The 22,715-nt window shown below is 43.4% G+C and overlaps 1 protein-coding gene across 1 annotated transcript in view; it reads left to right on the forward strand.

Annotated features, from left to right (window-relative positions):
- Positions 1–22,715, forward strand: part of LOC309560647 (uncharacterized protein) — an 89,981-nt gene that overhangs the window by 12,723 nt on the left and 54,543 nt on the right. Inside the window, exons 2-4 of the mRNA XM_082264267.1 lie at positions 2,934–3,055; positions 5,922–6,010; positions 6,130–6,225. Coding sequence (XP_082120393.1) covers positions 2,934–3,055; positions 5,922–6,010; positions 6,130–6,225 — 307 coding nt within the window. The remainder of the gene's footprint in view (positions 1–2,933; positions 3,056–5,921; positions 6,011–6,129; positions 6,226–22,715) is intronic.

The raw sequence follows: 22,715 nt of genomic DNA on the forward strand, positions 1-22,715 counted from the left end.
TAATGTAAGCAATTGTCAATTGTTTATGGGTGGCGTCAGCAATCTCTTATGCAAAATGTCCAACTGTCAAGTGTCCAAATGAATGAATGGACAGGTGGTTTAACATGTCGTCTAAATGCAAAATATAGCTGTCTGCTGTCCAGGGTGGATGAATGGGTGTCAGTCTAGCTCGTTACTATGTAAATGCAAGGGCCCATATTTCATCATGGAATGGGCATAAGCTGAAATATATATGAAATGTAATAAGGCATGTTAATACAATCTTTCAGTCAAGTCTGCTGCTAGAGAGAGCCAGAAGACTTAATTCTTTCAAACAAGTGGCAGTATGGTTAAAGCAGTGTGTCTACTTCCACAAGTTATCTGGTGAGGCAATGTGAGAGTTGTCCTTATCTACTGTGAATAGTTCAGTTGGAATATCCCACTATTCCCTTCTCCGATCCAAGTTCCACAATAAATACAAATTCAAATATCCTGGACTGTTTATTGAGTAACGAGCAAACGGGTGTAAGGAGAGATATGTGAAAACCCCCCAGCGACTGTCTGCAGGTAATCAGAGGAGGCCTAAGCAGTCAACACACAGCAAGCCCTACCGGGACAGTGCTACATTTGTTTTACCTTTAGATTCAGTTTAAAATTATTTAAACCCTTCCCAATGAGTGTACACATATATGCAGCCTCACAGACGTGTGTTTTTATATATGAGGTCGCCATGGTATGTGGCACTGTCTTTGTGCTGAGAGTGCACAGCATTCTCCCAGCACAGAGACCAAGCTCTCCCCTAAAGCTTTGGGTCTTGTACTAATGATCACCTGATCGATGCAATAGCCTCTGATTGGCTATCACAGTGAGCAGTCATTGTGAAGCCAACCCCTGTTTTGTTTTCTCCTCTTGAATAGAGAAAAAATACATTGTATCTTTTTCTCCTAGGCAGAGAGGAGAACTGTAAAAAAAGAAGTGTGTGTAAGAAAAACGCTAATTCTAACACTAAGGCCCCTTTTACACGAGGCTGACTCCATCAAGCGGATCTATCTGCTTGGCGGGAGATCTCTCTGTGTATCCCCACTGAGCAGGCGGATGACACTATGCAGAGCGGACACAAACACAGCCTTGTGTTCTCTATGGGACAGTCGGATGTAAACGGCCATCTGTCCATTTCCATCAAAATGTCGTCTGATCAAATGATCAGATATCTGCTGATATCCGCTGCTCCATAGAGAGCTATGGATGGTCCAATCGGGTCCGCCTGAAAAATTGACCCGTGGACCTGATTGGTCTGTCAGTGTGAAAGGGGCCTAATAGTAACACTACTTATAATAATAATAAACAGTAAAGAAAAAAATAGCTAGATCTAGATTTAAGGTTAGGGTCAAGGTTAGGGTCAAAGGTCAGAATCAGTGTATTTTAGGTAGAATTTTTTTTTTTTTAAACATTTTTTATTTAGCATCAGAGTCAGTTAATGTCAGCATGTTTTAGGTAGGATTACAAAAAACAAAATGTGCACTATTGTTTCCACCCTACTACGGTACAAACAACAAATAACATACACATATGCGGTAAAGCAGCGATCGTCAGGAGCAGGAGAATTTTATTTGGGGTTGTTCTTTGGTGGTAGGGTATGGCAATAGCAGGAAATATATGGCTACATTTTTTTTTTTTTTTATGTCATTTTTTTTACTATTTTGTGCCAGTTTTTCCTTGATAATAAAAAAAAATGAGAAATCCATCACCATTTTGCCATCAAATTAGGTAAAATTACCAAAAGATATAATCCACCTGGATACACAAAGTAATTACAATGATATGTGCAGTTTTACTAACACGTGTCAATGTTGCAAAACTGTGCTTAGGCGTTAGGATTTGTTTTACCTTCCATCATAAAGAGCTTAAATCTGTATTTCTGCAGAAGGCTCTGACTACAATGTGAAAAATATTTTTTGTTATAAACCCAAAACTAAAAATGAGTAAATACAGAAAAAAATCTAAATTAAAATTGGAGATAACAGAAAAGAAAGTCCAAATGTGATGAAACAATGTCCTTCAAAAGTGTATACACAATCCGTCACCGGAAAGGGTATGTGATCCATAGTGAATGCCTCCACCTTATAAATTGCTTGCTTACCAGCTTATGTTGACCATCTATTGGAGAAGGTCAATCTTGCTTTGGCTCAAACCCAGCCAAGGGCCTCTTATCCATCCAAGGGAACTTGAGATAAAGTAGGGAAATCCACCACTTGAAAAGACTCATGCCCCAGGACGTCAGTGTGTGATGAAACGCGCAAGATAGAGCGACGTGATGACATCACCACGTTACGCTAATCCCCGAAAGACGGGCTGTTACACAGAGCCAGCTGGCTTATTATTTTTATGTGATTATTAAAGTGCTGTGACGTAAATGCATTCTTTTTTTATCTTAATAAATGTTTAAAGGATTTTATACTATGGTGAGATTTTTTTTTTTTTTGGGATCTTGCACGACTAAATCTTTTCAAGTGGTGGGTTTACGTACTTCATCTCAAGTTTCTTTGGATGGGTAAGAGGCCCTTGGCTGGGTTTGAGCCACAAGCGACATTGACCTTCTGTAATAGGAGGTCAACATAACCTGGCAAGGTGGATGCTATCACTTAGGATCATGTACCCTTTCCGGTGATGGATTGTGTATCCACTTTTGAAGGACATTTGGACTTATCTCCAATTTTATTTTAGATTTTTTTCTGTTTACTCATTTTTCGCTTTGAGTTTAGTGCAACTCTATAACAAAATATACTTGGTGCTGTGTGTGTCTCACAGTAGAGTTTGTTTGGTTAATTTATGCTTTATGGGAATAGCACGGTTTTCACTCTTTGAAATATTTTCAATGTGAAAAATGCCTGAAATATTTAAAGAAAAATTGTTTGGTTTTGTTCCTTTAACATTTTGGCATTGTTTCTTAACAGCTAAATGGTCTGTGGAACCTGAAGGCAGTCATGGGTATGTCCGACCTACCTAAACAAACATATTCCTACTCAAACATAAGAGTATCCAAGAACGAAGCTCGTTTATGGGGATTCTTCAGTCCGTAAGTCCACATACAGAAAATGCATAGGACTAGAGCATATTTCCTTTGCAAAGTAAAGTTTCACATACCTGTACCTTATTGAACGCAATGAAAATTAATTTTACAAAGATTACCCAAATCATAGGCAAAGTAAAGAAAAAAAAAAAAAAGAACCCATAGTGACAGCTCCTCCAGGGAACAAAAATATGAGGATGATGACCCAAAATCTATCTTCACTATACTCTATAGGTCACTTGCTGGTGATACTATTGGGAAGCTAAATTCAATAATTGTTTAACCTTGTTTGTTTCCCTTCCTTTATACACGTAAGTGTAGCACCCTTGTCTTAAAGTGTTGATCCTGTTTTTTCTGATCATATCCTTCTTCCACTGTCCCCAATCCACTGCCTAATAGAACAGAGCCTTGGGGGCACTCTGCATATGCTCAGTTTGGCATGTATTGCTAGAGAGTTTTTTTTTGTTTATGGGAGAGTGTGATCAGCACAGGGCCAATCAACACTGTCCAGAAACTGCAGTTTCATAGGACAATCAGGGGAGAATGAAGACACTTCCTTTAAGCTTTAACCAGTGCTCAGCCGGACATTGATAGAAGTCACAAGGCTGCTTTTACTGCTGATGAGAAAAGGTATTTAGCAGTTTATTTTTACTAAACTAATTGCATTTCCATGTTCTGTGTACTGTGGGAGACCAGATATAGTGAATGCAGGCTACTGGGTCTAGTAACACTTTAAACAGGGGCTATTGGTAAATTTATTAGTGCTAGGTGGCAGTGGCAGCCGGTGTGTTGGGGGCACAGGACGCATGGAGCTCAATGGGCTTCTTTTTCATCACCTGATTAGAGCCAGAGGCTCTAATAGGCTTCAGGAAAGGGTGGACCCGGGGCGCAGAGCAGTGCGTCCCGAGCCCACCCATTTTTCTGTTTGCGCCCTCCCAAAAATTTTGAGCACCAGCCGCCACTGCTAGGTGGTAACTAACCTGGCTGAATTATACTCTTTGGGATTGTTTGGGTTCTCTCCTAAGCCTGGTTTAACTGTGGTTCCTTCCTTCTGTCAGTAGGTGGCCCTGTTACCTTTGGCATTAGTGTGATGAGCTGCAGTTAGAGTTATGAATAAGCATATCTCTTTCAGTCAATCAGTAGGAGTTTCAGGCCATTAGGCATGCTGGGAGAAAGTATATTATTGGAAGTCAGGTAATCAGGGTCCTTCTGCCCAGACCTTGCTCTGGTGTGGATGTGCGAGGAACAGCTGCGTTGGGTGAGGACTGGGGTCTAAGACCTTAGCATGTGCTCGAGACTCTGCCAGAGAGAGCGGGTTTGCTGCCTGGAGGCATGAGAGAGGATCTGCCAGAGAGAGAGAACTTCTTATTGCCTGGAGGCATGAGGAGAAGGATGGAGTTCTGAGATGAAGTACAAGAGGTTACTCCTTATGAGTCGGCAACTGTGAAAGAGTCAAAAGTGACTCATCCAAGGAAACCCTGTACAGTGCTGTGAGTTTTGGTTGCTATAGGAGACAGCTGTTTCTACGTAGGTACAGAACATTGGGTGCAGAACTAAGACCCTTGTTCTATATTTCTGTCTACCTTGCCATTTCGTTTTTGGAGTCCAATCTGTCTTTACATTGTCCTAGGGTGTCCTGTGCCCTAACCCTCTCTCCCGCATTTTTCTGTTGTGAGCAATAAAGTTGTTTTTGTTCATTCTAAAAGTGACTGGCGCCCATCTTTTCTGCAACCATCCACAACTACCATGCCTAAGAACCAGCACCCTGAGATGAAATGTCCACCTTCCTTAATGCCGGGGGTCAGGGGGGCGCTAAATAAGCATAAGATATTTTGTTTTATAGCACTTGCTTGTGCATGGCAATATACAAATTATTGCTTTTCAGTAACAAAATCTTTCCTTTTTGTTAAAATACAACTAAAGGCAAAACTTATTTTTTTAGTTTTGGATGGAGTGGAGAAGGATTGGAACACCTGCCAGATTGTATTTCTTTATGTGCTCCCGTTAAGGACATTCACCTTCTCTATTTGTCCTGTTTACCATTATCATTGAAAGTGAAAGTAAAAGAAAATCCCAAATATTGGGTTGTCCCCAGAAAAGTAATATAAAGGAACTTTCCCAATGGGGACACTAATTCTGGTGACCTGGGGAGTCCAAGGGATTCCCTTAATTTGTAGTCATTTCTTCTCACTTCCTGTTTTGGCTATGGGACAGGAAGTGAAAGGAACTCTCCCCAATGGGACACAGATGGCATAAAATAAGCAAACAGGAGTTATAACCTTCTTTTACTCCATCCAAAATGATAGTTCTACTTTAAGTATTTGATAATGAACCTATTTTGACTAAAAGACAAGACATATTTGTGTTTCAGCTTTATTGTCCTCCTCCCCTTCTTCCAATGACCCAATCAATCTCCTGATAGAACAGAGCCTTGGAGGCACTCTGCACACGCTCAGATTTGTGTGTATTGCTAGAGGGGTTATATTTTTTTGCTTGGGAGGGATTTGCAGGGTTCCCGCATCGCATATGTGTGAACCGACACTTACTCTTGTGGTAGGGATGCCACCCTTACAGACAGCAAAAAGCTCATTGGCAGCTTCATGTTGCTGGCCCTGATAAATGGTGTTGGCCCCTGAACTATGCAGACACTATCAGATAGAAGATTAGTCAGCCATTGCTCTAGAAAACCCTAGCAACCACTGGAGGAACCCTAGTCTTCTACGAAACCCTGGTTGAGAATAGATTCTGTAGAAGGTACTTTCCAACTGAAGGTGGCCAGAGATTGTGGAAGCCTGGGATTGGTTAGTATTTTCATTTATGTATTTAAAAGATAAACTCCAGATGTTTTCAAGTTTTGCTCTAATATTTACAGCATGACAAGGTTTAATGGTGGAATTGTTGCATCAACGAGAATTCACTCTGAAGAAGGAAGCCTGGCTTACAGCTATGAACCGGACAAAGGTGAGACTGGATTATCTATACTATAGAGAGACTTAAATTTGAGGTCTTTATCTGAAACTAATGTGAGAGCCACTATGATATAGTCCCTTTATAGCCTCTCTGTTTCTCCTCTGTTTTAGGAATTACTGGTATTATGACATTTACCCAGACTCAGCCAGACAGCGTGATCCTACAGCTGAGAACGAATAACGGGGTGAAAGTATCTGCTTTGTTTAGTAAGTATACTTATCAAAGCCACAAGGAGCACTACTCCATAATGCAGAGGTTATCAACCTTTTGTTGCCATTGCCAGCATAATGCAATGAGGGTCATTGAAATACAGGAGAAGACTGGGCTGGGGGCATTTGCCCCCGGGTCACTACTAATAAGATACGCTGGGCTGGTGGTTCCGAGTGATGATACTTCCCCATTCAGACGTCAGTCAGTGCTGTACATGCAGTCAGTGACACATGATGGGTATAATATGTGTTATATAGCTGCCAGTAATCTGTTCCAGGCTGTGATCCAAGCAGAGTGAAGTCTTCCAGCACCAATTTCCTTTGTGGATCAGAGAAGTCATGTGAATACATCCCAAGAGCCACAAAATAAGCTGGAAGATGTAAAGATGTGAGATAATGAATTATGTTCTTTAGGACATCCACCTTTCCATGTCCACCAATCACTGTCGCACTATAGCACACTTTGTATGGTGGCTGTATTGGCCCCACCCCCCAGGCCGAAGGTTTCCAGTCCTCAATGTGATAATCTCACTGCTGCCCCCAGAATGTGACAAATACATGCTCAACCCCCCCCCCCCCCAAAGATTTTCCAGATCACTGGACAATAATCTAAGCACAAGCATATAGAGAGTGATTGTCACTGGGTAAGGTTAACTGAGCAGTTACCCTTTAGATAGAATTTATGTGTATTTTGATGTAAGCATGCGCCATTTACAGCATCTGCAGTTCCATTTCTGACCTTTAACCCTTTCGCTACCAGGGCCAATTTTTCGTTTTTTGCACACACGTTTATAAAATAGTTTTAGGCCTGAAGATTACATAAAACCCCCAAAAATATCAGTGAAAAATACACTAAAGTTAATTTAAGGCACTCAAATGCAATAAATTACCAATTTTTGGTAAAATATAAAAGATGAGGTTGCGCCGAGTAAATAGACACCCAACATGTCTTACCTTAAAATTGTATGCACCTGTGAAATAGCAACAAACTTCGCTACTCTACATTTCCCATTGGCCACATTTTAAAAGCCTCTACAGGTCATCAGTTTAGTGTTACGCAGGAGCTCTGGAGCTGGAATTACTACTCTCACTCCAACACGCTCGGCGATAAGTAAAATGGGTATCGCAATCGACGCTTTAGTGCGTAGGCACCCCTGACGCGTGCATTTACATTCGAAAGTGCATGTATTTGGTAGTGGGGGCTCAACATTTTTTTTTTGGGGGGGGGAGTTTATTTGACTTAACTTTTTGTTCCGTCACATAGGGGGCAAAAGTCCCCTTTGTAATGATATTTTGGTGGCAGGTTCTCTTTAGTGAGACCTTGGCTGTTTTCATCTGTGTTCCAGTGAATCGAATGCAGTGCAGATCGCACTGCATTTGATTTTTTACCGACCATGCTGGCAGGTGAAAGTGAAAGGGGGACCCGGAAGTGGCGTTTTACATGTCCTATCTGAGTCAGCAAGAAGAAGGGGAGGAGAGCAGATGCAAGTCCGCTTGGCTCGCTCCCCTCTACCTGGTGGCACTTGCCATCCCGGTCCCGAGCACAGTAATGGGTGAATGTTACAGACTTTTACACAATGGTAGCTCTTTACAGAGGCAAAGTTCTTTAAAGAGGAGGTCTAGGCTCCTTCAGGAAAAAGTCAGCAGCTACAAATAGTGTGGCTTCTGAATTTTAATATTAGGAAAGACACTTACCTGTCCACGAATCTTCACCCGCGCCCATTTTTCAGTTGGCTTTTGGGTGCTGCTGTTGCCATCCCCACTGAAGGAAACCAGCAGCGGAGCCTTGCAGCTGCACAGTCGGCTCTCTACTGCACATGCGCAAAGCGCGCTGAGCTTTGTGAAGCAACAGGGGAAGGAGGAGGGAGGCCGAACTTCCTGCTAACCCTGCAGTGGCAAGATCAGCAAGAAGTAGGAGCGGATACCTGTCAAAACCAGGTACCCGCATCCCCCCCCCCCCCAAAAAAAAAAAAAGTGCCAAATGTAGCAGTGGAGGAGGGGAGGAGGCAAATAAGCAGAGCTTCCCCTTTTGGATGGAGTTCCGTCCATTGCAAAACAGAAATAAGCAACAGTAAATTAAATGGGTTTAAAAATGCTTAATTAAAGTTTGCCTGGTCTTTGATTCCATGCAGAGTCCTATTCAATTGCACACTGTCTAATCTGATATAGTAGATACACTGGCCCTCAAAAATGCAATTCTCATCCTTTCATAGATTTGGTGATCCATGAAGGTTTATATATGCTAGAGCAGCCGTCTTCTCTTGTCCCTTTGATGGCTGTTGAAAAACAGCTCCACTGACCGCACACATCCTTATAGCCACCTTTTGTAAATACTTCTTTATTTCCACCTGAAAAGATTTCACTACCTGACAATGAGCATATTATTTAGTAGTATGAAATTAGGATTTGTTAGATATATATTTCTGAAGTATGTCCCTCCTAGGAAGTCTAATGCGTCTCATTAGCCTGCTAGTCCTTGCAAAATATAGGTATGTTTGATATCTACCTGATTGGTATGTTATTATTCATTTGTGCAACTATGTTTTTTAAAGGTAACTCAATCATGGCAGGAATTATGGATTATGTATAAGTTTTGGCTCTCATAGCTTCAACTATGAACTAAACTAACAAAAAGCAAAACTTTTTTTAGTGTTGACCCCATTACAATGGAGCGATTTGTCATGCAATTTGACAGGTCAATTCACATGACAGGTCGCAGCCTATTGCTGGCAATGGCACTGTTCAAATTGATGCGACGCCGACTTTGTGGTGCCGCATCGATTTGAAAAAGCAGTACATGCATTACTTTTGGCGATTTTGGGGGTGACTTCAATAGACATCTGTGCCTGAAGTTGTACTGATCTATGGCTTTGAAATTGTGGGATTTCAGGTGAGATCGCAAGATTTCAAAGCCACACTCAATGTGAATGGGGGCTTAGAGTGGAGAAGGATTAGAACACCTGTCAGTTTCTTTTTTTTTTTTATCGCTGTCACCCTCTCTGTTTGTCCTGTTTACCATTATCACTGAAAGTGAAAATGAAAGAAAATCCTAAATTTTGGGTTGTCAACAGAACAGAAATACAGAGGAAATCTTCCAATGGGAACACTAGTTCTGGTGATAACCAGGGATTCCCTCACTCTGGAGGGTTTTCTTCTCACTTCCTGTGTTGTGGGACAGGAAGTGAAGGGAAATCTCCCCAATGGGACACACATGGCATAAAAACTAACAAGGGTTATAACCCTTCCCTTACTCTATCTACAAATCCGTTTCCAAAAAAGTTGGGACACTGTACAAATTGGGAATAAAAACAGAATGCAATGATGTGGAATTTTCAAATTTCGATATTTTATACAGAATACAACATAGATGACATATAAAAGGTTTAAACTGAGAAAATGTATAATTTTAAGGGAAAAATAAGTTGATTTTAAATTTAATGGCATCAACACATCTCAAAAAAGTTGGGACAAGGCCATGTTTACCACTGTGTGGCATCTTCTTTTTATAACAGTCTGCAAACATCTGGGGACTGAGGAGACAAGTTGCTCAAGTTTAGGAATAGGAATGTTGTCCCATTCTTGTCTAATACAGGCTTCTAGTTGCTCAACTGTCTTAGGTCTTCTTTGTCGCATCTTCCTCTGTGATGCACAAAATGTTTTCTATGGGTGAAAGATCTGGACTGCAGGTTGGCCATTTCAGTACCCAGATCCTTCTTCTATGCAGCCATGATGTTGTAATTGATGCAGTATGTGGTCGGCATTGTCATGTTGGAAAATGCAAGGTCTTCCCTGAAAGAGACGACATCTGGATGGGAGCATATGTTGTTCAAGAACTTGTATATACCTTTCAGCATTGATGATGCCTTTCCAGATGTGTAAGCTGCCCATGCCACATGCACTCATGCAACCCCATACCATCAGAGAGCGCTGATAACCACTTCAGTTGTCCTTGTCCTCTTTAGTCCGGATGACATGGCATCCCAGTTTTCCAAAAAGAACTTCAAATTTTGATTCGTCTGACCACAGAACAGTTTTCCACTTTGCCACAGTCCATTTTAAATGACCCTTGGCCCAGAGAAAACGCCTGTGCTTATGGATCATGTCTAGATACGGCTTCTTTTTTAGCCTGTAGAGTTTTAGCCGGCAACAGCGAATGGCACGGTGGATTGTGTTCACCGGCAATGTTTTCTGGAAGTATTCCTGAGCCCATGTTGTGATTTCCATTACAGTAGCATTCCTGTATGTGATGCAGTGCCGTCTAAGGGCCCGAAGATCACGGGCATTCAGTATGGTTTTCCGGCCTGTACCCTTAGACACAGAGATTGTTCCAGATTCTCTGAATCTTTGGATGATATTATGCACTGTAGATGATGAGAACTTCAAACTCTTTGCCATTTTTCTCTGAGAAACTCTTTTCTGATATTGCTCCACTATTTTTCGCCACAGCATTGGGGGAATTGGTGATCCTCTGCCCATCTTGACTTCTGAGAGACACTGCCACTCTGAGAGGCTCTTTTTGTACCCAATCATGTTGCCAATTAACCTAATAAGTTGCAAAGTGGTCCTCCAGCTGTTCCATATATGTACATTTAACTTTTCCAGCCTCTTATTGCTACCTGTCCCAACTTTTTTGGAATGTGTAGCTCTCATGAAATCCAAAATGAGCCAATATTTGGCATGATATTTCAAAATGTCTCACTTTCAACATTTGACATGTTATCTATATTAAATTGTGAATAAAATATAAATTTATGAGATTTGTAAATTAGTCCATTCCTTTTTTACTCACAATTTTTACAGTGTCCCAAGTTTTTTGGAATCGGGTTTGTAATATTTTTTTTTTAAATTGGCTTTAGTTCTACTTTAGGCTCGGTTCACATTAGATGCAGTGCAAATCGGCAACCAATTTAGGAGGAAAATACTTCTGAAATATATTTTTGCATTTGGCTAGGGGGGTCAGTGTCACTACTGGTAGCATGAGTTGATACCTGCACCTTATAGAGGTTGCACAGGCAGTCCAACTCCTCCGGGATAGCACATCAATATGTGCCATTGCCAGAAGCCACTGGTTTCAGTTGCTCCCCCCAAAGCCCCCCGCCCACAACCTCCCCTCTATCTCCCTACACAGTGCTGGAGCTATTGGAAAATGGCAGCCCTGGCATTCCTCCAGCCGTGCCTGGATTCTTATGCCTCGTACACACGCATCGATAGTTGGCCATGAATTTTCGGCCAACGTCCGATCGCCCGATTTTCGGCTTGTTAGTATGATGCTTTCGATAACCGACTGCGACTTTTCGGCCGAATAAAATCTGGTGTGAAGGCTATAAAATTTTTGTTGGCTGTCAACACAACGACCAATTTTCCATCAGTCAGTACAGATTTCGGCAGACAAAATCTGATGAGCAAGACTGGGCATGCTCAGAGAAGAAAAAACACACGGAAAGTAAACCAGCACATGACATCACTTCTGAAGTTGGTTTTTGTTGGTCGAGAAAATTTGTGTGCAGTCTAGAGCACATTTCAACCAACACAACAACACTGGACAAAAGTCGACCGATAATCGTTGCGTGTGTACGAGGCATTAGTGTCACGGCGGCAACTACGCTTACATGGCATCCCTGGCATCTCTATATGCACGCCGGTCCCTAGCTTGTCCCTTTTGGCCGCCGTGGCTTCTATGCTTGCATGGTGTACCTCCAGGTATGCGCTATTGTTTTATTGGCACTTCGATGTAACCAATAAACTACACTTCAAGAATTCCAGTGTTGCCGGCTCTTTTTATTGTTTCTGTACCTCCGGACATGCCCAGGCTTCAAGCTGAACTCTTTTGGGCTGCATGCAGCCCGTGGGCCGTGGGTTTGACAGCCCTGGGTTAAAGGAATCAAAAAGCCCCCCATCTCAGCTAATGTGCAGCACTGTGAAGCTTTCTTAAAAAAATATATATACCATTTCATCACAAATTCCGAAAATAAGAGGGTTTTCCCTTATTTCAGGACAGTGGCCGGAGGCATGGAAGTCATTCCTTTATGTCCCATCAACCAGATACATATACAGAACCGTTGGTGTATAGTGCAAATGCAGCCTAATATTATACAGCATAAATATTAGATTTATTCCAAACTACAAACTATTCAATGGTATACAGGGCAGCCATTAAAAATGTTGGGACCCCTATCACAGCTTTAGGCCTGGGCCCCCTGGGTCTGACTACCAAGATTCCCCAAGGCCCACTCACTGGCTGTCATACAGAATCCATCCACTGGCCATTCCACTGAGTCCTTCAATGCACTCACTTTTATTTTAACACTATTACAACCTAATATATGAAAATGAATCCAATCCAGCAAAGTGACCTCCCCATATATCCAGCAAAGAGATGGCCCAGTCCAGCAAAGAGACATCCCAATCCAGCAAAGAGACATCATAATATATTCAGCAAAGAGACAGCCTATTCCAGCAGAGACATCTGCAAAGAGACAGCCTATTCCAGCCGCCCTGCTTTAGCAATTACTAGTTACTACAGCATCAACAACTCATTGGTTTGAGCCCAGGCAACCAGGCCCCTAGGGATGCCTGAGCCCCCTACATGTGTGTGAGCTGTTCCCCCCTGATGGCATATCTAATAGACCACAAAGGAGCAAATAACAGATATTTATTGATAGTGATTACACTTTAAAGCGCAACCCCAAGCACAACAAAAAACATACACTTGCAGTGGGGCCTCCGATTGTTAAAATGCTTGTTGAGTCTAGGGGTGCATGAATTATGTATTGTAATATAATGTAATACTTACCTTTTTTCTTGCTCCAGCAGGATCCCTTCAGCAGTGTGACCAGCCTCATAAAGCCTCCCCTCTAAGGCACTCCTGGCCAAGGTTGCATGCCTGCCACCTCCAGTGATGACAATAAAGGAACACCTACGACCTGGGGTGTTGGGGAGAAGAGGACACTGCAGAAGCCAGTCAGAGCAGGGGATAGGGTAATACTGCCTGTTCTAGTTACCCCTAGACATAATAAGCATTTAACCCTTGCAATGATGAGGGAGGGTTGCTCATTGCAAGGGTGGATTTTTTAAAATTCCTAGTATCGGACTTTAGCATTTTAGGTAGATGTTGGCATTTTTGATGACCACAATGAGTACATAAATATGCCCACCTACTTGGCCAATGCAGATATAATACAGATACAAATCAAATGGATTTACCTTTTAAACACAAAGAAAGGAGAAGTATCCTTACAACAATAAAAGGTGTCCCCAATCCCTCCATAGTCACTAAAGCCACAGTCATATTTAGTACCCTATCTAAAGTACAAACCCATGTTTACTGTTTATAATAATATAGCTTAACTTATTGTCCAGGCTTTTATTAATTAATCTTGTGTTGGTGGGGGGCCAAGGGCATTAGTCCTAGATTGGTACAAAAGTACCTGCACATTTAGAAGATTGTAATCCATAGCTCCCAACTGTCCCTGATTTGGAGCAATTTCGCTCTGTCCCTCTTTTCTTCTCATTTGTCCCTTGTGACAGTACTCACTGTCACTGGGAGTGAAAGATGGGTACTTAATAGTTTAGATTGCTTCAAATGGGGTCTGTATTTACACTTTTGCTAATGTGTGTTGTACTTCAGTGTCAGACAGGCTCTCCTTATTGTTTGTGTAATGAGGTGGGATGTGTATTCTGTCCAGGCAGCTAGATAATCAGTTCAGGTTTATTTTATTTCTGTATACAATTTCATCTGCATATGATAATGTAATCAGGCAACCCCTGACCTGTGTGTGGTAATTTGATCAGGAGGGGATGTGCTCATGTGTGTATGAATTGAGTGTGAAACTGTTCAATAGAGGAGAAGGCTCCAAAACTTGTACAAGCTAAGTTGTTGGCTAGCTTTGTATGAAGGCGGCTGGGAAAATCTGGTATATATGTTCATGACTGCAAGGAAGCCGTAAACTGACGAAAGACCACAAGTACAGTGTGGGTTGTGGTTCCATTACATTGGTGGCAAGCAGTGGGATGCTTCCTGCAGTCTGGGACATCCAAACCTCCACCGGGATCCAAGGTTCAGATAGCAGAAGAGGAGAGGTACAGATATCAGCCACCATAGAAGAGGAATTCGGAAGGAGGTTTGCGAGACATGCGGATACAGCACAGGGGACCAGTGTCAGAGCAGGTCCTGCTAGGATGGCATGATTCTGTGCGCTTCGATCTCTGGAAGGAAACGCTAGCTCCTGAGCAGCGCCACCAGGGAAAAATCCTCACCTCCATTTAGGAAAAGGTACTGGTCGCGGTATGGATTGCGGGAGCTGTTTTTGGGAGATACACCGCACAAGGAGCAGACGGCTGAGTTAAGCAGGCTGGTCTGGGCAAAGATGCAGTTGGAAGAGAGCCCTCCGATGGCGTGTATCCCAAACATGCCCTTGGATAGCGGATGACAGCGAAAAGGAAGGCTTTGGCTACGGTGACCGGGGACTGTTGTACGAGAAGCTGTCAGGGCACCCTAACTTTGGAAGCGATTTGGAGTGGCGGTTAGAGGAAATTATGGATTCCAGAGAAAGGATTCTGAACATCTCAGAAGTGCTCTGGGAACTGGAATATATGGAGTTTCTGGCCATTCAGGAATGGGAGCTGGAGAGGCTGCTAGACTCTTCTCAGTGCCAAGGCTGGGCTCCCCTTGCCTGGGAATATCCAGAAGTACCAGCTGACTGTCTGGAAATTCTGGCTGAAGAATCGACAATATGGCACAGTAATAGTGTGCTTTGCTCACTTGCACCCACGGTCTTAGATGCGGAGGTCTTATGGCGGATGCAGCAAGTGCTGACAACAGGGCAGAGCTCTGCTAGCCTCTGCCCAGCACCGATAACATCTTCTGGGTTCTACAGACAGGAGACGGTGAATCTTGATTCTCAGACACCACCAGAGACTGGGGATTTAATAAACTTTTCTGCTAAGGAGGAAAAACCCGGTGAGCCTTCTGCAGAAGAGCTGACTTCAGTGCATGGCGCTGCTGACCCCGGCATACAACAATCGGGGGCCCTGAAGAATTTGTGCAAAGCCACCGATGTTTCATTTTACTTCCCAGTGGAACAGCTGGCAGCTGGGCAGAACGCTACTGGCCAATGCCCACAGCAATCAACTCCGCAGGAGCTGCAGGGAGAGAATGCAATTGGCACCTCACATCGGCAGCTTGAGCTAATATTGGTGGATTGGACTTCGGTATTCACTGACAGCAACCCAGCAGAAAAGCTGGCAACCGGGCAGAGTGCTGCTGGCCACAACTAACAAAAGATGGAGTTCCTGTGGTAGTGGATGTGACTACGGTCTTCACTTGTATACCCCAGGGATGCTGGGCAGTCGGCCCAGATCCCCAACAGCAGGATGGAGTGAGCCCAGCCACCCTGTCTTCTCTCCAGCGGCTAAATGGACTCCAGGCAGAAGGACCAGTCCACACTTCTCCCCAGCAGGGGTTATGTTCTACGAGAGGGGCAGAGGTTGGGGGACTGGAGCTAAAGACTAACTTCAAAGTAAACCCATTTGGGGTCCCCTCCTGTGTTAGTCTCCTTCCGAAAGGGGAGAGATGTGACGGGAGTCACTTTGGTTGGGGGGCATATGGAACACAGCTTACCTTAGGTTGGGAAATATCTCTCTCAGCTCCCTAGGCCCCTCTTATGTACAGTGTGGGTTGCGGTTCCGTTACATCCCTCATTTTGGTCTGATCTATATAGTTGTATGCAAAATGTACTTTTTATCTTTCAAAAAGTGTTTCCCAGTGCTAAACCTTCCATCCAATTTTTAAATTGCTGGATTTGTACATTTCAAAAGCCAATATAAAAAAAAAAAAGCACTTGTGGGTTTAATTAATCTTTTTTTTTTTTGTAAAATTCTCCTTAACCACTTGCTACCGTCCCACGCAGATATACTGTGCCAAAGCTGCGCAAAATCATGTAGATCTATGTGATTTTGTACACGCGGTCTCGACGGCTCCCGCTCCCCCCCCCCACAGTCAGTAAGCACAGTTAGGCACACATTAACCCCTTTGATCGCCCCCATTGTTAACCCCTTTCCTGCCAGTGTAATTTATACAGTAACAGTGCATATTATTTAGCGCTGATTACTGTATTAATGTCACTGGTCCCCAAAAAGTTTCAAAAATGTCAGTTAGGGGTCCGATCTGTCCGCCGCAATGTTGCAGTACCGCTAAAAATCGCTGCTTGCTGCCATTACTAATAAAAACAAAAAAAAAAGTCCAAAAATCTATTCCGTAGTTTGTAACCGCTATAACTTTTGCGCAAGCCAATTAAAATACGCTTTTTGGGATTTTTTTTTTTACCAAAAATATGTAGCAGAATAAAAATTAGCCTAAACTGATAAAGAAAATTTGATTTTTTAATTTTTTTTTTTAGCAATGTTTTATAGCAGAAAGTAAAAAATATTGTGTTTTTTTTCACAATTGTCGCTCTTTTTTTGTTTATAGCGCAAAATCTGAAAACCGCAGAGGTGATCAAAGACCACCAAAAGAAAGCTCTATTTTTGGTCAAAAAAGGACATCAATTGTATTTGGGTACAGCGTCGCTCGACCGCACAATTTTTCATTAAAGTAATGCAGTGCCGAATCGCCTGGTCATTAAGGGGGTGAAACCTTCCGGAGCCGACAAGCTGCGGTAGTTATACGGTGCCAGGTCGGCTCTGTTACATGAAACAACGTACCTGTGGGGGCACGCGGATGCACCGATTGGTTAGAGGGGGAGACAATCAGCAGGTCCGGCAGACGCGATGTTCACCAGGCACCCGCGATAACTCCCCATTGGGGACAGAACGGCGATCTGCGGAAGTTAACACATCAGACCGCTGTTCTGTCAGAGATGAACACAGGAATCATGTTTTCCTCCTATTTAGGAATGCAGGTCTCTGAGTTCATCCAGTAAGTAAATCCCCCACACAGTTATAAAGCACCCCCTAGGCACACATTTAACCCTTTGATCATCCCCTGCTGTTGACCCCTTCCCTGCCTGTGTCATTATTACAGTAACAGTGCATATTTTTAGCACTGATTACTGTAGTAATGTCACTGCTCCCCTCAAAAGTGTCAAAAATGTCAGTTAGGTGTCCGATCTGTCCACCGCAATGTCGCAGTCCCGCTAAAAATCACTGATCGCCGCCATTACTAGTAAAATAAATAAATAAATAAAAATGACATAAATCTTTCCCCTAGTTTGTAGATGATATAACTTTTGCGCAAACCAATAAATATACACTTATTGTGATTTTTTTTTTTTTTACCAAATATATCTAGCAGAATACATATTGGCCCCAATTTTTTTATTGTGAATGTTTTAAATATTATTTCTATTATTATATAAAAAATATTGTTTTTTTTTTTTTTCAGAATTGTCACTCATTTTTTTTTTTTTTTGTAGCACAAAAACCGCAGAGGTGATCAAGTACCACCAAAAGAAATCTCTATTTGTGGGGAAAAAGGACATCAATTTTATTTGAGTGCAGAGATGCACAACAACGCAATTGTCAGTAAAATTAACGCAGTGCAGAATCTCAAAAAATGGCCTGGTCATTAAGGAGGTAAAACCTTCCAGTTCTTAAGTGGTTAAAATAGGATCGTTTGAGAATCTGGCTTTGTTTTTATGTTAAGAACGTTTATGTTAAAAATGCATAAAAAAGCTGTAGATTCTGTAGTACAATAAAAATTGTAGCACAAATAAAAATAAAACACAAGATGGCAGAAGAACACCACCTCTAGCATTAGGTGTAAAGTGGACAGTTGCAGTACAATAAAAATACCACAAGATGGCAGACGAACACCACCTCCATAGTGGTAAAGGCATTATAAAGAAACCATGTAGTCAAAATAAATAAATCAGTAAACTTGCTCAAAAAGGAAGCATAAGCTTTAGGGCCTGTTCACATCTGTGTGTTGTAAAAGGCAACATGCTTTTTTTGTAAAGACATATTGTGCTTGACTGATGAGGCGCATACGCCTAGGAAAACCAACTTTAACATATGAAACTCCCTTGCCCCCTCCCCAATACAAAACACCACACTTACATTAATTGAGTTGGAAAGGGCAATGCCACAGCTTTATTTAATTTCCAACACAGAACATGCTAACACTTTAAACCAGTGCCGTAACAATACAATTCCAAATGGAATATTACCATAAGTGCTGGACAGACTAACTCCAACTTCCAGACAACAAACAAGTTTTAATGCTGGCAAGATCAAAAAACTGCCGCTAAAGCTGTGACAAACTATCAAAAAAAGGGGTGGGAGGGTGGGCAGCTCTTTCATCCACATGTTCCAAAAGACCCAGCATTCCATGGGGGGAATAACTTTCAGTGAGCTCAGGCCCCACCCCGTCCTGCTGACCAATCAACTGTAACCACCTCAAGCAATGACTCCACCCCCCCCAAGGGCTGATCTTTCCTGGCCATGCCCCATCAGTCAAGGCTCTCTTTCCCAAGAGGATTAAGAGGCCCTCATGACTGATGAGGCGCATATGCCTAGGAAAACCAACTTTAACCACTTTAAGACCGGAAAGATTTGCCCCCTTAACCACTTAAGCCCCGGAAGATTTTACCCCCATTCCGACCAGAGGATATTTTGCGATTCGGCACTGCGTGACTTTAACGGACAATTGCGCGGTCGTGCGACGCTGTACCTAAACAAATTTGGCGTCCTTTTTTTCCCACAAACAGAGCTTTCTTTTGGTGGTATTTGATCACCTGTGCGATTTTTTGATCACGCGCTATAAACAAAAAAAGAGCGTCAATTTTGCAAAAATAGCAATATTTTTCACATTTTTTTTATATGAAATTCCCCCCAAAAAAAATGTAAAAATCAAAATTTTTTAACATTTTCGGCCAATTTGTTTTATGCTACCTATGTTTGGTAAAAAAAATCGCAAAAAGCGTATTTTGATTGGTTTGCGCAAAAGTTATCGCGTTTACTAACAAAGGGAAAGATTTTTGTCATTTTTGTTGTTTTTTTTTTTTAACGCGTAATGGTGGCGATCTGCGATTTTTTTTGCGGTACTGCGACATTGCGGCGGACAGATCGGACCCCTGACTGACATTTTTGACACTTTTGGGGTTACCAGTGACATTTCTACAGTAATCAGTGCTATATATATGCACTGTTACTGTAAAAATACACTGGTAGTGAAGGGGTTAACTTTATTTGGGAGGGGCTGTGTGTGTCCCTAGGGGTGTGCTTTCTACTGTGATTGGCTGTGGCTTGAGCTGTAAGGACACTGATCAACGGATCTACATAGTAGATCCATGTGATCTGTGTCTTTACAGTGAGGAGAATGACAGGTCGCTTGTTTACACAAGCTGCCTGACATTCTGCCTCTCCCCCGCCGATCGCCGAGTGGCCGGCGGACATCGGGTCCGCTGGTCACACGCGCGGGGGTGTCCGTGACCACGCGGGAGCGGGAGCGCGCCTCCGGCGGCGCGCGCTCGCTCCCTAGACCCTCACAAGCAAGCAACGTAGCCCTACGTTAGTTTGCCTGTGAGGGGCTGACCGCCGACGTAGATAGTCGTGCGGCGGTCGGCAAGTGGTTAATGACCAGGCCACTTTTTTTCAACTTGGCACTGCGTGGCTTTAACTAACAATTGCGCGGTCGTACTACACTGTTCCCAAACAAAATTGACGTCCTTTCTTTCCCACAAATAGAGCTTTCTTTTGGTGTTATTTGATCACCTCTGTGATTTTTATTTTTTGCACTATAAACAAAAAAAGAGCGACAATTTTGAAAAAAAAAAAAAACAATATTTCTCACATTCTGCTATATGACATTCCCATAAAAAATCTAAATGTTTTAACACTTTAGGCCAATTTGTTTTCTGCTACATATTTTTGGTAAAAAAAATTGCAATAAGCGTATTTTGGTTGGTTTGCGTAAAAGTTATCGCGTCTACTAACTACGGGAAAGATTTATGTCATTTTTATTGTTTTTTATTTTTTTTACTAGCAATGGTGGCGATCTGCGATTTTTTGCGGGACTGCGACATTGCGGCAGACAGATCGGACCCCTGACTGACATTTTTGACACTTTTGGAGGGACCAGTGACATTACTACAGTAATCAGTGCTAAAAAAATATGCACTGTTACTGTAATAATGACACTGGCAGGGAAGGGGTTAACATTGTGGGTGATCAAGGGGTTAAATGTGAGCCTAGGGGAGTGATTCTAACTGTGGGGGGCGTGGCTTGTGAAATGACCTTAGAGACCTGTGTTCCTATATAGAAGGATCCCATGGGCTCCATTATCATTCCAGGGAGTAGACAACAGCTGACCGTTCTTCTCTCTCAGCGGGGAGCGATTGCGGGTGTCAGGCGGCAGACGGAGCCGCCTGCCCCGTGTATCGGGATCCTCGCTGATGAGCGGTGGCAGAAGCGCACTCGCCCCCTAGCCTCCTGCGAGCGACCGACGTACAGAACTGCAGTGGGCGGTCGTAAAGCGGTTAACATATGAAACTCTCTTGCCCCCTCTCCAGTACAAAACACCACACTTACAACAATTGAGTTGGAAAGGGCAAGGCCACAGCTTTATTTAATTTCCAACACAGAACATGCTAACACTTTAAACCAGTGTTGTCCACAGTTGTACTGTGAGCACATGTAACAATACAATTCCAAATGGGGCCCGTCCTTACCATAAGTGCTGAACAAACTAACTTCAACTTCCAGTCAAGGGCATAGCCCATTACCAAGTTTTATTGCTGGCAAGGTCAAAAAACCACCACCCGCACGTCAGTGTTAACTGACGAGTGCCCCCCACCGCAGCCAGCACCTTTTCGTCACCGGTCTGGAGGCTGAGGTTAAAAATATCCAGACAATATGATTGAGGTGAACACCATCTGGTCTCAAGAGATCACCATTATCCCCCTCCAAATCCTTGTGTCGGACAACTATCCCCCCGATCCTGCAAACAAACTTGGAAATTTGTGAATTAACCTTTTGGCGAAAGCGTTCCAAACTGGGACCAGGGATATCCCGGGCCCAAATAATCCAGGGAATTATTTTAGACCAAACAATGACTACCTTGGTAAAGACTGCATAACAATGGGCAAATCCTGTTTAATAGCCACGATGAAATCCACAGAGCACGTGTAGCCCATGTCATTCCCCCCCAGGCATGAAGAAGTAAGCACTCCAGAAGCACCTGATACCAACATAAACCATGCCACCCACGTCAACGGATTCTGGCCACATCGAAAGCGAAACCCAAATGTTTGCCATAGCCCTGCAACTCCGCCCGGCGGGCAGGGCCGGATTAAGAGCATCATGGTCTTGGTGCTGAGGATTTTGAAGGGCCTTAAGGGCCGTGCCTTGGCATGCACCCAGAGGAGGAAGGGTGCAGCCATGCATGCCTAATTCAACATGGGATGCTGTCTCTGAAGCCCATAAACACATCCATGCATCGGCAACTGTCCCTCCTTGTCAGGCCTTCGCGCTGTGTGGGGAGGTTCTGAGGGAGCTGCCTGGGGAAGCGAGCATAGAAGCCAGACCTCTGTGTTTACAAGTGACAGAAGAGCGGTCACAGTGAATATGGCCAACCCGGGGCCTATATAAAAGGTAGGGGCCTGGAGCTGCAGCTCCAATAGCCCCTACGTTAATCTGGCCCTGCCGGCGGGAGGCCTAATATTTAGCCGCCGATGATCCAAATCAAGGCTGGATGGAAACTCAGTCAAGGTGGTGGGGCCGATGGACGATCATCACGAGATCCAGGACGACCAGCTGCGACCTCATCACCCAAGGATAAAGGCGGCTGATGCCCTTGACATCCGGCAGCCGGAGGAAGAGGACGGTGCGAGGAGAGATCCAGAGGCGGAGGCCCATTCATGGGATCAGTAGAGCCCAGATGTTGGTGACCTGCTGGTGCACTGAGGCAAGAGGATGCCTACCAGACGATCCTCCGGCGTGACAAAATCATCTTGGCCGGCAGGGAACAGGGAAGGATGAACAGGATGGTGTCTCACCCAGCCGGGCGCTGAGACATGAGGAGGAGCGACTGAACTGGACACAGTCATGGGAGGGCACAGGTATGGCAAGGCTCTCGCCCAGCCGAGCGCAGGGAGCTGCGAAGCAATTTTTTTTTAAATCGCCGTTACTTCTACTTTAGGCTTGGTTCACATTACATGCAGTGCAAATTCACAACAAATTCGCTGGAGATCCACACCGCATCAAAATCGCAACCTGTTCATGGGAACTGATTGCAGATACAGAGCGATCCTATATTAAGGCATTCCTTTTCCTGGAACCATCCATATCGAAGCCTGGTTGCCTAAGCCATATATGATCTTATCAAGTGTTTGTGATACATACCTGTGGTGAGTAGGGGACCTGGAGGGACGGGCCACTCACTTGAGCACTGCTTGATCGGACGGTTTCTGCACCTGAGCACCTTATTTTATTGCACCAAGATTGAAGGACTATTTTAGGAATATTTATTGTGACTTATTGTGATTTGTTGC

This window comes from Pelophylax lessonae (genome assembly GCF_965119305.1).
Source record: "Pelophylax lessonae genome assembly, chromosome: 7".
Classification (NCBI taxonomy): Eukaryota; Metazoa; Chordata; class Amphibia; order Anura; family Ranidae; genus Pelophylax; species Pelophylax lessonae.